At 32.5% G+C, this 15,187-nt stretch overlaps 1 protein-coding gene across 5 annotated transcripts; it reads right to left on the bottom strand.

Moving 5' to 3' along the window:
• Positions 1-3,991: 3,991 nt before the first annotated feature.
• Positions 3,992-6,452, bottom strand: LOC145087976 (biotin carboxylase 1, chloroplastic-like). Of its 5 annotated transcripts, none has more exons than XM_079026145.1 (7): positions 5,872-6,452; positions 5,493-5,548; positions 5,203-5,429; positions 4,952-5,101; positions 4,754-4,819; positions 4,561-4,656; positions 3,992-4,451 (listed from the first exon to the last, which is right to left on the bottom strand). In XM_079026145.1, exons 4-6 carry the CDS (start codon positions 5,045-5,047, stop codon positions 4,561-4,563), a joined length of 258 nt encoding a protein of 85 aa, XP_078882271.1. In that variant the 5' UTR covers positions 5,048-5,101; positions 5,203-5,429; positions 5,493-5,548; positions 5,872-6,452; the 3' UTR covers positions 3,992-4,451. The 5 variants fall into 5 exon arrangements, with proteins under 5 accessions (XP_078882271.1, XP_078882270.1, XP_078882269.1 ...); XM_079026144.1 differs by having other exon boundaries at positions 4,727-4,819; positions 5,872-6,439; XM_079026143.1 differs by having other exon boundaries at positions 3,992-4,656; positions 4,727-4,819; positions 5,203-5,271; positions 5,357-5,429; positions 5,872-6,437.
• Between the last annotated feature and the right edge of the window lie 8,735 nt (positions 6,453-15,187).

The following is a 15,187-nucleotide window of genomic DNA, read 5'->3' on the forward strand; positions in this document are numbered from 1 at the left end:
ATACTTATAAGATTAAGTGTAATTCTGAATTGATTGAAAATGTTTAAATCAATAGCAGAACGAATAAGAAGAATCAAGTAGGCAGAAAGATAAAAGTTTCTCCATTCTAAGAAGAAGGGAGAGTACCTTTTATGCTTTATGATAGGTCTTAATGATTAAGAACCATATCTCAATTGATCCTCTAAGTAAGTCTTAGTACAATCGTATGTCTAAGAAGAGGAATCAAGAATTGAATAAATGGTTAAATCAAGAAGTCAATCATACTTCGTTCCAAAACAAGTCTTAGAGTTAAGATTGTGACATTGATTGATAAGTGTTAAGAAGGTTTATAAAATTCATCAAATGTGGAAAGTTGTGATGTCTTGGATAAGACAAAGACCAACTAGGACCAATTTATGAAGTGTTTTAATAAAAACTACACTAACTCTTGAATATTTGTTTGTCAAGAAATGTTTATTGACAAGAGAATCTTATATGTCAAGGAGTCAGTGGGAGTCTTAATGGTCTTGAAAGGTTTCAAGAACAAATCAAAATAAACCTTATCGATCATCACTAGCACACAAGTTGAGGTTTACAACCTATGGTGTTGACACTATTTTGTTTCTATGCCATTCCAATTAAGTTAATTATGCATATGAGTTCTATGAGTTCTCATTTGAACGCATAAAAGGCAGGCACCTTGATCAATGAAAAATACATTGATAGGAAAAGGTGAGCTGCTTAACTACTTGGAAGACATGGTGGACAGCTGTGCTACCATAAGGCAAGAAATCAAGATTAAGAAAGTTCGATCCATATGAGTTTGAATTTGTCGTAAACCTTGGTTTTGACAAATTCACATGGATAGGAACCCATACACCATTAAAATCTAAGTGTCATAAGTTTTTTTCCTTCATGAAAATGACTGTGAGAAAATGCTTTCACTAAGAGAGATTTTAAGAAGATAGCAATTGTAAAATTGCATTCTCAAATTTGATTATGGTTACGGTATCCCTCTCCATGATTCGAATTATGAGATTTGGCAATTAGTCTAAATTGTTTAGACACACATATGAGCTATCTAAAGGAAAGGTGTATAAGCCTTGATAAAGGATTATCAAAGAATTAGAAACATGAACTTAAGAAATTCAATAGGTATTGTTTTTCTGTAAGTTAAGTTGTTTTCTGAATACATGTCAAAGCTAGTGGGAGCATAAGTGTTATGTTTATAATAATCATCATGATAGTGGGAGCATAAATGTTATGATTGTATGATTATTAAGGCCGGTATTGCAAGTTAGCAATATTAATTATAGAAAACAAGAGTTATACTTTGCAAAGTAGTAAGGATGTAAAGTTGTTTTGCTATAATTAAGGGAGAGAATATTGTACTTTGTTTCAAAATGTAAAGCTTAGATTGAGAAATTTTAATAAATTTAGTCAAAGGATACATAGTGCGTTCTTAAAATTCGATTATGATTACGACATTCCTCTTCATATTTCGAATTATGAGAACGTAGCACGTAAAATATTATGGCAGAAGATTGATAAAGTATTAAATCTTCATGTAAGACATTGTGCATCGTGTCCATACGCTTCGGGTATAGGATCGATTGCAAATGCTATAATATTTGACCATTCTAAAATTTTCCAAATGTCTAGCGCATTTAGAGGGAAAAAGGACAAGAATCGGTTTTGACTAAGATAATTAAACAACTATCAAAGGACAATCCAAGGTTCGCCGAGGATTGGTCGCTTGTGAGTAGTTGGAAGTATGATATTGGATGGAGCATATCGACATTATTATGAATAGATAAGATTCTATTAAGAATGAGTTGTCATATGGAAAATATGGAAACGTGTCCATATTGGGAATTGAATATTGAAAATCTGTGTCTAGATTAGAAACTTTTATGCAAAGGATGTTCAAAGGAATGTACTTTGAGTGAGAGACATCATATCTAAGGAATTGTATTATAACAATCTCCAATAGAGGACTTTGTAATATCATTGGCAATAGTCTTTGTGACTTTTTGTTCTATGACATTACGAAAAGGATCATTGCATAAAATGTTAGAATCTAACATATTCTATAAGTGGCAAGAATTTGATATTCTTTCACTTATGAAAAAGGATTTGGAGTTGTGAAATGAGTATGATTGGAAATGTGTTCATTTGATCTATTTCACAAAGTAAGAACCATAAATAAACATTGTGTGCATGATAAGAGCATGGGACAAGTGTAATAATTCAAGTAAGAAGTTGATTACCCGAAAAAACAAATAATGAGTAATCGATATGATGATAAAAAAAAGGTGTTTTAATTATACTCAAAAGTTTGAGGCCATATGGGATTAGTATTATTCTTGTGTTTCACTTTGCATGTTTTGATTTCCTGAATAATTTAATTGGTTTAGAACAGTCAAATTATTCGAACGGGCCACAGTCGTTCATATGTTGGAAGTAGGTATGAATAAAGATTGTCGTGAATTGGGGTGTGGATTGTCTAAAGAGCATTAGACATAAGCAAATGTTTGCTGCAACGTTCATGAGTGCTTATGAATATGATTTGAGCATTGGTTTAAACCCACGCTCACTTGGATCACTCCATGAATTGTATCACAAGTGATTGGTGAGACGATAACATTTTATATTCTTGAAACCGAGATGTGTGAGTTGTATCTTGCAAATCGGTTGCACATTGATAATATGTAAACGCACCAGTAACTTGGTGTCATAAAACATATTATTGTGTGTGATTCAGTGAGTGAGTGAAAGCGAGCATTGAATCAAAGTTTATCCGTTCCTTTTATCCAAAGTAGGATAAAAGCGATATCTTTGGGCCCCTCGATGATTTAGTGATGACAAACGTAAATGCTCGGCCGAGCTAGGGCTAATTTGATTTGTTCAATTAGTCAGTCGTCATAAATCAGAAGTCGAGAAATAGTACAGAAAGAATGATTTGAAATCATGTCTTATACGATATCTAGAATGGAGGAATATATGATCCCTTATCTAAAGGACACGCGTATCTGATAAGATCATAGTTGACAGCGGCTTTGGAAAGCTACGATTGCAGATCAGGATCTGAAGTCATACGCATAATAGTTATTAGACTTATCCAAGTGGGAGACTGTTGGATTAGTGTCTAAGTCCATAACTATTTTGGTATGTACTTGACCCGATGGTGCAAGGTCCTTTTAGGTTGCCTTCACCAAAGCAACTTGATAGGATGAATTATGGAGAGAAAGGATAAATATGATTTATTAATATATTACGGGAATAATATATTAAAGGAGAAATCGTATTGTTTAATTAACATTAGTCAATAATTAATAAGAATTAAGTTTGTGACTAAAAGAGATTAATTAAACTTAAGGGACTGGAATTGTAATTATATGATAATTGCAATTGGGCTATGAATTGCCTTATATTATAAGGTTGGACGAATTCCATGGAGAGACCCATTAGAAATCGTCCAAGGCCTTTAAGGAAAGGAGTCCATGGGTTGCTTAGGGCTTAAGCATCCAAATTAGAGTTTCTTTGTTAGATAACCCTAATAGCCTCACTATTTAAAGAGCCCTGATGCCCAAAAACGTGGACAAGCTTCCTTCTAGGGTTTCCACACGTTTTGGGCAGCCTCCTTCTCTTCTCTTCTTCATCCTCTTGCTCTTGGTGTTTGTGAGCCATTAGAGGAGTGACATTTGTGACTCTAAGCTTTCTAAAGTCATTACAAGGAGGATTTGTGATTGTTATTGCTACATAACAATCAAGGTATGATCTAAACCCTAATTATATGTTATATTGATTATCATATGCTAGATCTAGGGTTTATAGTCTTGGATAAATTGCATGTATAATAGAAAAACCTAGATCCAAGCATTAGGGTTTGTATGAGCACATAGGATGTTCTTATGGCTAAAACTCATCAAACACAACCCACACACCTCTTTTAAACATGTAAAAAAAGTTAAAATCAAGAAATAGGATTATTATGTAAATATATCCACAATAAAGCTTCAAACCAATAAGTATTTATATAATTAAACATTCTTATTACTATTCCTTGCATCTAGCCATAAATATCATTATATATAATTGTTTTTTTTTCACACAAGCAGAAAGAACCATTTAACAGTCAATTTTTTCACAAAAAATAAAAATTAACTATATTTCCTTCCCTTCGTGTGACATCATTTTCTCAAAGAAAGTAACACACACAAACAAAGGGATATGTCACCTATCTTCCTCTGAAGTCAATTATACTACACAAAGATCCCCAAGACACTTGCTTGGACTATTTTGACCTTGAATGAAAAAGATCCATTGCTTTCTTAGCTTGATATGTAATTTGGCGTTGCACTATGATTATCAGTCGGCTTAAACTCTCCGTATTCATTATATTTGTTGCAGTCCAATGGATGTCATTCACTTTTACCACACACATCCCAAAAAAATCATCTAGAATCAATCTGTGATCAAGAAAAACAAAACAGAAAGTTTCAAATTGTTGGTCTGAAAATGTGAACAAACGACCCACGCAAAGCGGTGACGACGAATAGTTTCTGGATGGTAATTAACTCATTTCGTTGAATAGTTTCCTGGTCTGAAATTTTTGAAAGCATCTTCTGCATTGATACGACATTCAATTGAGTGTCCTCTAAGCACAACATCATCCTGTAATAATAATTCAAGATAAAATAAATATTTTTGATGCACAAAAAGATGAGAAAAATTAATTTAGTACCCGTGTTATATATAGTTTTTCACCCACAGCGAAATGGATTTGCTCCTCTATTAAGTCGACTGAAGATATCATTTCGATCACTGGATGCTCGACCTTTTTTTAACATTAAAAAAACAAAGGGTCACAACATTTATCTATAATAAAATGGAGTTTATATTTTGTTAGTTTTTTTAAACTAACCTGGTGTTCCTTTTTTCAATATTAATTTAGTTTTTTTTAACCAACCTGGATTCTGGCTTTCCTTAGATCTAGGGTTAATGCAGGCGATGGTGCTTCTTCAAGAAACTTTTGGTTCCTCCTCTGCAAGGGTAAAATCGTCATTATTCACAATACACCATCACTTCCAAATGCAGATGCAGCCTCAATCTGGGCTTGCTATTAAGAGAAAAATACAAACAAAAAGATGTAAAATTGGTCATGAAATTATAAACCAACAAAAAATTCAATAAAATAGTTAACTGTAAATTTTATAATACCTGCAATAATTTGATAAACTCGGCACGTTCTTTTGCAAGAAGCTCATTCTCACTACGAACATCAAATTCCTGTATAACACTACAAAAGGTAAAATAGTCACTTCAACAACAAAATGGAGGGTAAATTGATCATTTGAAACAACAAAATACTTACCAATAACTAACAGCACCAAACCTGTAATTTTACTCATAATAGCATCTTCACCTTACCATTTATGCCCTTGTAACTAAAAAACATAATATCCATCAGGATTTTAAGTTTGAGAAAAACATGTCAAAAGAAATATTACCCTGATTTCTCTCTGATTGAAGCATCTCTTGTCCAAAAACAAGCTGGTGTGCAGATCTACGAAATTGACACACACATAGTTAAACATACATATATAGAGATCTAGATCCAAATCCACACAAACACAAAATTAAGAGAGAGAGAGAGAGAGAGAGAGAGAGAGAGAGAGAGAAAGAGCATGTGAACGGTAAAGAAAAAGGCAATTAAACACAAACTTTACAGAAGATGGAGCCGTGAACGCTAGTGGTGGGTCGCTCTTTTTTCAGTCGGTAACAGAGTGTGGATACGATGGAGAATGGAAGTGAAAATGTGTGATGTAATCACCGAATTAGGTTACCAAATTGAGGGTTACAATACAATTATAGATTATGACTTCATACCTGTGAAAAAAAGAATCCACACATTCCTTTTGGGGGTGAAGGACGCCGGTCTAGGTAGAGGTTCACTTCTAACACGTCGATCATCCATTAGAGAGGGAAGAACATTTGGGTGAGCACGTAAGGGTTGATGGGGGTCAGGGATGGTTAATGACCCTCTTCGAGTTTGTAACGACGGCGTAGATGGAAGAAGCGATTGAAGATGATGGTTGACAGAGGAGATTCAAGTGGAGCTGGTGGTCAGTGATGCGAGGAAGGAGAGGGGGTGGTGGTGATGTCGTAGAAAGAAATGGGGAACATCCGTTTGTGGTGGTGATTTGTTGTTAGCGAAGTTGGAAGAAAAAATCTAGGGTTTAGACAAGAATAGGGCTAACGTGTGTTTTAGCTTTTCTTTTCAACCTTTGATGTTAAGCTTAATAGGGTTATATGGAATGTTGATGCACTGCTAGTACCAGTAATCTGAGAATTATTAATTGGATAGTTGTAAATAGCCCCAGGGCTATGGAACAAAGGAGTGAATGTACAGAATTGGCTATAACAGAGTTTCTCTTATTCGTATTAACAGCTACTATAGGAGGAATGTTTTTAAACCTTCATGAATCCATTTTTGTTCTTTCATTACAGGTAATTGCGCGTGTTGAATGGATTAGAGAGGGGAGGGTTCCACTACAAACCATTCGAGCTAAAATTCCTTTTTTCGCCCCCATGTACCTCTTAATTTTCAAAATACATGTAATATGCTTTATATATATATATATATATATATATATATATATATATATATATATATATATATATATATAACCATAATTAACAAGTAACGAAGGAACCAATTGTGAGCGTCAAAAATCATAATGATCAACGGCCAAGGAAATAGATGTACACTTGTATATTGGACACACACACACCGGATTATACCAAAAAATTAACCTCCTTACCAAAAAACTCACCTTTTTTTTTCGTTTGAAATTTTGGTTATGCCACATTTTTATCGAAAAAAAAAAAACTAAATATACCGTTGTTCTTGATTTTTCATCCTCTTTCCATAAAGATCTATGTTGATATATAAAAAATGATTTTTTTTTCGAAAAAACCCACTTCATTTTGTTAGTTTTTTCAATATTTAAGTTTATTTTTATCAAAAAAAAAAACTAATTATACCAAAAAAATTAATTTTTTGTACTCTATTAATAAACATCAACACCGACTAAAAAAATCTCGATCAGTGAAGATTCACACTGTAAATATAAACTGTAAATATTTCAATTTTTAACATTCACGATGTGAAAAAAAACTCGATTAGTTCAGATTCATATTGTGAATCTGATTTACTATTATGCACACTATGAATCTGAACAGGTTCACAATATTAATCTGAACTGAAATATCGTTTTTTTACATTAATATGAATCTATATTTAAAAAGTACAAAAAAATATGAATTTTGATATACTTATTATTTTTTTCTATAAAAAAATAGATATTAACTTTTCAACAAAGAAAATGAAGTAGATTTTTTTTGAAAAAAATTCGTTTTATATACATTATCATGAATCTCTATGGAAAGAAGACAAAAAAATCATGAACAATAGTATATTTGTTTTTTTTTTCGATAAAAAACATGGCCTAAAAAAATTTGAAACGATAAAAAGAAAGTGAGTTTTGTTATAATCCGGTGCATGTGCGTCTATTGTAAAAGTCTACAACTCTTCCTTTTGTGGTTGATCATTTTAAATTTCGACGCTTTGGATTGGTTTCTTGGTTTCTTGATTAATAATGATTCTCTATTGAATTATATATATATATATATATATATATATATATATATATATATATATATATATTCGTGTTAATTAAAAAAATTGTAAAATAAATTAAAAAGGATAAAAAAAAAGTTTATGATTAAAACCATCCACAATAGAAATTGAAAGCACAAGATTTTCCAAAAAATCTTTTGAAATTAGAAACTAAAGCTCACGTTCTATAGAAACATGGTCTATTTATAATGTTTTTTCTTAATTTTTTAAAATGTAAAAGGAAGTTAATTATGTAGTCTCATTCATACCCTTTATCTAAATAAAGGTTAGAAAATAACAGATCTCGCATTTATAAAAAATTATCTCAACATATATTATATTATTATTATCTATTTGTCCGTTTTACTCATACATGATTTGACGGATAGTAAGAAAGAAAAAAATCTCTTAAGACTTTATGTTCATAATAGTTAAATTGTTTGTTAAAAAGGGATATATTTATCCCTAGAAAGACCTTTTTGTTCATAATAGTTAATATTGTTTATTAAAATGGGTGATATTTATCCCTCCAAAATCTTTTCATGCATTACGTTAGGTATCAAGGATTCTTGTTTCTTTGATGAATAAAGAAAATATTCTGTCTTTACTATATGCTAAATGAAACCGCCAAGACCAAATTAAAAAGCAAAACGTAATTTACACAAGGGATTTAAGAGACGCTTCTAGCAAAAGGCAAAAGATGAGAATATAAGTAGTATTACCCAGCTAAAAACTTATAAGAGAACTATTAAGTTCGTTGTGTCAAATGAAAATCACCTCTTTATATAGATCGCAACCTTTTTTATGAACAATGCAAATCAAGTTACATTAATGAGTATAGTTAACTGTTTAAATAAAGTAAATAAAGTTTGTAACAATGAATGGTTCCACATTATCAAATATTAGATGTATAAAGACACTACTAAATCATGAAAAAAAAAATGTTTTCGGGATCTCTAGAGGATATTAATTTGTTGTTAAAAATTGTTAGAGCATGGTTAAAAAAAACACAAAGGACAATTGATAATGAAAATGATGGGGTAATGCTTAAAGAAAGAGGATGGTTCTAGAGGCTATTCATGGTCCATGTGTGTTATGGCATGATATGGCAGTTGCATGTTATCATGGGTATGCTTTGTAGTTGTAGTAGGTCCTAACACCGGTATGAGTGACCAATAATGGTTTTTAGTTTGACAATGTTATCTTATATTTACTATATTTATTAGGTATAAAATTTTAATAATTTGAAAATTTTGGATTTATAAGAAAAAATGAGAAAAATTTTGAATTATTAAAATTAATGAGACTTTAATGTGTTGAATACATTACATATATAAACCCTTTTTAATAAATACCTTACATATATATTACCTTACATATTAAATGTGAAATTTTATTTTAATAAAATGAAAAATACAATAAAATGACAAGTGAAAAATAGAAAATTTAAAAATTTTACAAAATGTCATGTGTCTAAATGAAGGAGAAGAGGACATGTAACAAAAAAAAACTTTCATTTATTATAGTAGATTTGTCCGATAATTATTGTCTCCAAACAAAAAAACACAAAGATTAAGAAAACATTAATTATTATTAATTTTATTAAATAAAATGATAGTTGTATCGTTTTGTTGCATTTAATTCCATTGTAATTGCATTTATTTCAATGATAGTTTAACTAATAACGAGAGTATTTTGGTAAACGGTATATTTATTTTTAGAAGTAGGTTATTATTTTGGGTCAAACCAAAAAGAAAACATTGACTATTAATATGGGACGGAGAGAGTATTTTGTAAAGAAGAAGGAATGATATTAGCGTTCGATGTTTTTCCTGTATTTTTGTCATCTTAATGTCATATCAGTTAAAATTAGTCTGTTAGATTTTAAAATCAGTATAAAAGGTAAAATTAAGCTCATATATATATATATATATATATATATATATATATATATATATATATATATATATATATATATATAAATTATTCAAAACAAAAATTGTCACTTCTGTCACTAATACTAATGTATGTAAAGAAATTATGGCATCTAAACGACGGGGACTCTGGGCGGCCGCATACCCCGCATAAGCCCTGGGTCGACCCTGACATTAGTTGTGTTATATTTCTTATCTTTTTTGTCATTTGAAGGGAATGAGTTATCATGCCATTCTTTAAACAACTTAATAAATAAAACCTAAAAATCCATATTCACTTATTTCGTAAAACTTACGATTATTTTATGATAGTTATTTAAAATAGCTATTATTGGAAAATAAGACACCATTCATTTCACATTTTAAATATCCCACTATAGTAACTAAGAAAGTTAAAATTGTTGGAATTCTTAAGTCGATAGGACTCTAGGCCAATTACTTCGAGGTTAAGCAAGTAAGCTTTAAGACTCATAGTCTAATTCTATAAGTTGGCAGATTAGATCTATATATACATGCATAGAAACCGAGTTAGGGTAATTCTATACTCAATCAAAATTGAGTGTTTAGCTATTTTCTCAATAATATTGGAGAGTTACTACATATCTTGTGTTTTTGTTTTAATCTTGAATTGGTATCAGAGCTTTCTGAACAAGTTTTTTCAAGGTTTTAATCAGAAAATCTTGAGTAAATTCTGCACCTGTGATCTTGAGGACTTGTTGAACAAGTTTCACCATGAAGGGTGAAGCTTCAAATCCTCCATTGAAAGAAAGAAATCTAAGCGACCTCTGTTCATTTTCTTATGATGACCACAACAAACTACACCGTCTAGGCGATGAGGATGAAGGTGGTGATGAGAATCCACAAAACATGGGACGTGATCGATCCGGGAACCACTGAAAACACATAAAATAATGATTTGGTCGTGGGTTTGTTGCATCAGTAAGTTTTGGAGAGCTTAATCATTCAAATAGGTGATTAAGATACAACCAAGAAGCTTTGGGATGCGATCAAGGCAAGGAATGTTGGAGCTACACATGTACAAGAAGCCCGTTTGCAAACTCTAATATCCGATTTCGAAAGGCTTGAGATGATGGAGATTGAGTCGATCGATGAGTATGTTGGAAAGTTGTCCGGAATAGCACCAAAGGCAGCGGAACTAGGAAAAAACAATAGAAGAACCAAAAAATGTAAAGAAATTCCTTAAAAATCTACCATAGTCCAAGTGTATGCATATTGTTGCATCATGCGAACAGGTTCTAGATCGTAATGCCACAAGATTTAAAGATGTGGTTGGAAGATTGAAGGCTTACTAAGAACAAGTGAAAGATGATGACTCTGGAGAAAGCAGTCAATTAAAACTACTGTTTAGTAAAAACGATCAAAAAAATCGAAAAACTCAAGACAATAATAAGGGACGGTGGAAGGGAACAAACGACAAGGGAAAAGGTAATCAAAATGGGAAATCTTCTAACATCAAAGAACCATCCTGATCATCTAATGATATGATGTGAAAGGATATACAGAAGAAAAACCATTCCAAAATCATATGTTACCGATGTGATAAGCCAGGACACTTTGCATCACAATGTCTTGAACGACTCCAACAACTACAAGAGGAAAACCTCACAGAGAACAAAGACAATGATGCCATTGTATTCCTTCATGAAACTATGATTTTAAATGAAGAAAAAGTAATATCGTTTCGATACGAATCACAATAAAAATATGTGTGGTGTCTAGATAACAAGTCAAGTAATCATATGATAGGAAATCGGTCATTCTTTTCTGAACTTGAAGAAGGAATAGATGGGCGAGTTAAATTTGGAGATAATTATGTGTGAAGATTAAAGGAAAAGGCACTATCATTTTCCAAGGAAAGACGGGGAAACAACGGTTGATGACTTAGATCTACTACATACCGAATCTTAAGAATATCATCATAAGCCATGGACAATCAACGAAAGTTGGATGTGACATTCAGATGAAAGACAACTATTTGACTATGCACAATGCCAACAATTGTCTACTTATAAAGGTATAACGAACTCCAAATCATCTTTATAAAGTAAACTTAATAATTGGAATTCTTGTTTGCCTTCACTCAAGACTTAGAGAGAATACATGGCGATGATATGCAAGACTTGGGCCCATCAATTTCGAGTCAATGAAAACGATGTCAAGGAATGGTCTAGTAAAATGATTACACACTTCAATAATGAGAATAAATTATGTGGATCTTGCTTGGTGGGTAAGCAAATAAGAAAATTGTTCCCCGCCATGACATCGTACAAAGTGAACTAGCCATTGGAACCTGTGCGCGGCGACTTTTATGCGCGGCGACTTTTATGGACCGATTACTCCCACTACCATGGGACAAAATAGGTACGTTTTCACATTAATATACAATTTCTCACTATATATGTGGACTTATCTAATGAAAGAAAAGATTGAAGCATTTGCAAACTTCAAAAAGTTCAAGATTTGGTGAAGAATGAAACAAGAAAGTCTTTGAAGGTTTTTAGAAGTGATCGAGGAGGAGAGTTCACCTCACTCGATTTTAATAACTTATATAATCAAAACGATATTAAACTTCATCTTACCGTCCCATACTCACCTCAACAAAATGGGGTGGTGGAACGAAGAAACCAAACGCTTATGGAGATGACAAGAAGCATAATGAAGGCTATGAATGTTCCAAACTACTTGTGTGGAGAAGCGGTAAATCACTCAACAAATTTGATCAATCGCGTGTACACACGGGTCCTAGTTGATGAAACTCCATACAAAAGACTCGAGAAGAAGAAACCAAATTTAGAGAATGTTCGAATATTTGGGTGTCTCGCATAAACAAAAGTTGCACCTATAATCTAAAGAAGTTGGATGCAAGATCAAAACCACTTGTTCACCTTGGTTCTGAACCGGGTACAAAGGCCTATCGGTTACTTAACCTAAAACACAAAAAATAATTATAAGTCCATACGTTATTTTTGATGAAACTAAAGGGTAGGATTGGAATAAGAATGCAAGAACCAATATTGAAGAACCAAGATCATTCATAATACCGTGGGACAACCAAATCATCGATACAAATAATAACTTAGATGAAGCAGATTCAAACGAATCAGATATTAAAATTGAGTTCGACGTGAATGAGCAAGAATATAAAGATCAACCTAGTCCAGCGAATGATGAAAATAATGAACAAAACTCATTGCAACAAGAAACTAAAATAGTCACCGGTATGCAAAGGCCTTCAGAACAATTGTACCTCCAAAACAATTTCAAGATTATGTGTTTGATCTTGATGAACTCGATGAACTTATATTAGCAACTAATGATGAACCGGTAATGGTTAGAAGCAAATAACTAATCGGTGGGGGTCAAAGTTATGAATGTAGAGATCGACTCAACAAACAAAAACAATAGATGGAAGCATGTAGAGAAGCCTATGGGGGTGAAACCAATTGGTCTCAAATGGGTGTTCAAACTAAAGAAAAATGTGGATGACACTATTAACAAGTATAAAGCAAGGTTAGATGATAAAGGTTACGTCGAACACCTATGAGTTGATTTTCAAGAAGTATTTTCTCCAGTAGCTCGAATCGAAACAATCCATTTTCTTATAGCCATAGTTGCTACTAATGGATGGGAATTTCATTATTTAGACATTAAAAAAACATTCATGCACGATGAGTTAAAAGAAATTGTTTATGTGACAAAGCTGAAGGGATATATAAAGAAAGGCAATGTGCATAAAGTATATCAACTCACGAAGGCACTATATGGTCTAACACAAGCACCTAGAGCATGGAACATGAAGCTTGATGAAATTCTGAAGAAAAAAATGAAATTTCAAAAGTGCAAGAAAGAACCATGAGTGTACCGGAAAAACAAAGGCACAAATGTATTAATATCGGCAGTTTATGTTGATGATTTATTTGTCACATATACAAGTTTAAGCATAAGGTTCAAGATGTAGATGCCAAAGAATTTTGAAATGTTAGATCTAGGAAAAATAACTTACTACCTTGGCATTGAAGTTAAGCAAAAAGAAACTGGAATCACCATAAGTCAAAAAGCTTATGCTTATTGCATTCTAAAAGAAGTTGGTTTACACGATTGCAATCCAACCCACATTCCAATGGAACCAGGAATGAAATTGCCAAAGGCCTAAGATGAACCGGAAATCAACCCAACATAATACTAGAAGGTGGTAGGATTTCTAAGATATCTCTTGCAAAAAAGACCCGATAAGGAATATTCAGTAGAAATTATAAGCAGATACATCCAGAGTCCAATAGATACATTTAAGATACTTGCGAGGAACGACTGCACATGGAATTAAGTATGGGAGGACGGGACAGAAAAGGGTCATAGGTTACAATGATAACAACTATAATATTGATCCAGATGACGGAAAAAGTACAACTGATCATATATTTTATTATGGGGTATCTCCTATAATGTGGTGTTTGCAAAAGCAAGATACAGTTGCTTTATCATCTTGTGAGGTAGAGTTCATGGCAGCCACTACAACTGTATATCATGTAATATTACTTCAAGATTTGTTAGATTAAATCATGAACAAAGCTCAAGAAAAGGTGGTCTTAAGAGTAGATAACAAGTCTCCAATAGAACTCATAAAAAATCATGTTTTTCACAGAAGAAGTAAGCACATAAACACAAGATTCCACTTCATTCGTAATTGTGTAGAAAATGAACAAGTAGGGGTAGAATACATTCTAGGTGAAGAATAAAATGCGGATATTCTTACAAAACCCCTAGCAAGAACAAGGTTCAAAGAAATGAAGAGTTTGATCGGGATTAAAGATGTTTCTATAAGGACTTAGAAATTAGGGGTGAATATTGGAATTCCTAAGTCGAGTAGGACTCTAGGATCCAATTACTTGGAGGTTAAGCAAGTAGGCTTTAAGACTCATAGTCTAATTCTATAAGTCGATAGATTAGATCTATATATACATGCGTAGAAACCGGTTTAGGGTAATGTTTTAACACGATCAAAATTGAGTTTTAAGCTATTTTCTCAATAATAGTGGAGAGTTATTCAATATCTTGTGTTTTTTTAATCTTAAAAAATACATAACAAATAAAAATAAAAAATATTAAAAAAATTAATAAACATTACTTACTTACATCTTGACTTTAACTTGATTGTCATTCTGATTCCAAGTTAATAAATTAAGTTTAAACTTAAGAGAGTTACATGAAAGAACAAATACATATAAACACAATGCTTATACACTCCTTCCGCCATAAAGCACGTAGGTGCACCCTTTACTGCACACTGCAGTTGCTGATTTGGCGTTACAGTGTGCGACGAACACAACTCCGACCCCCCTTAATGCAGTCGAGCCACTTACCGCACACCAAGCTCTTACCGCACCACTTTTATTAAATTTGATCGTTAGAGTGTGTGTTTGTGTATGGTAAGGTATGACATCCACCGGTTTTGTGGGGTGCGGGGAAAAATGATGTGACGATTACGTGACACTATAATAGTGCGGTGTGTGTTGTATAGCTCCCTCTAGTCTAAGTTTTGTCAATTTTATTGCTCGTTGGATGGAGTGCA

Source organism: Lactuca serriola, chromosome 2 (genome assembly GCF_051521515.1).
Source record: "Lactuca serriola cultivar US96UC23 chromosome 2, Lser_US96UC23_V15, whole genome shotgun sequence".
In the NCBI taxonomy this organism is placed as follows: domain Eukaryota; kingdom Viridiplantae; phylum Streptophyta; class Magnoliopsida; order Asterales; family Asteraceae; genus Lactuca; species Lactuca serriola.

Excerpts from the sequence above, each read along its gene's own strand:
- LOC145087976 (XM_079026144.1), bottom strand. The coding sequence starts at position 5,047 with ATGACGATTTTACCCTTGCAGAGGAGGAACCAAAAGTTTCTTGAAGAA. Across the intron at positions 4,820-4,951 it reads TAAGGAAAGCCAGAATCCAG|GTCGAGCATCCAGTGATCGA; the intron begins GTTGGTTAAAAA and ends TGTTAAAAAAAG. Across the intron at positions 4,657-4,726 it reads AAAAACTATATATAACACGG|GATGATGTTGTGCTTAGAGG; the intron begins GTACTAAATTAA and ends TTATTATTACAG.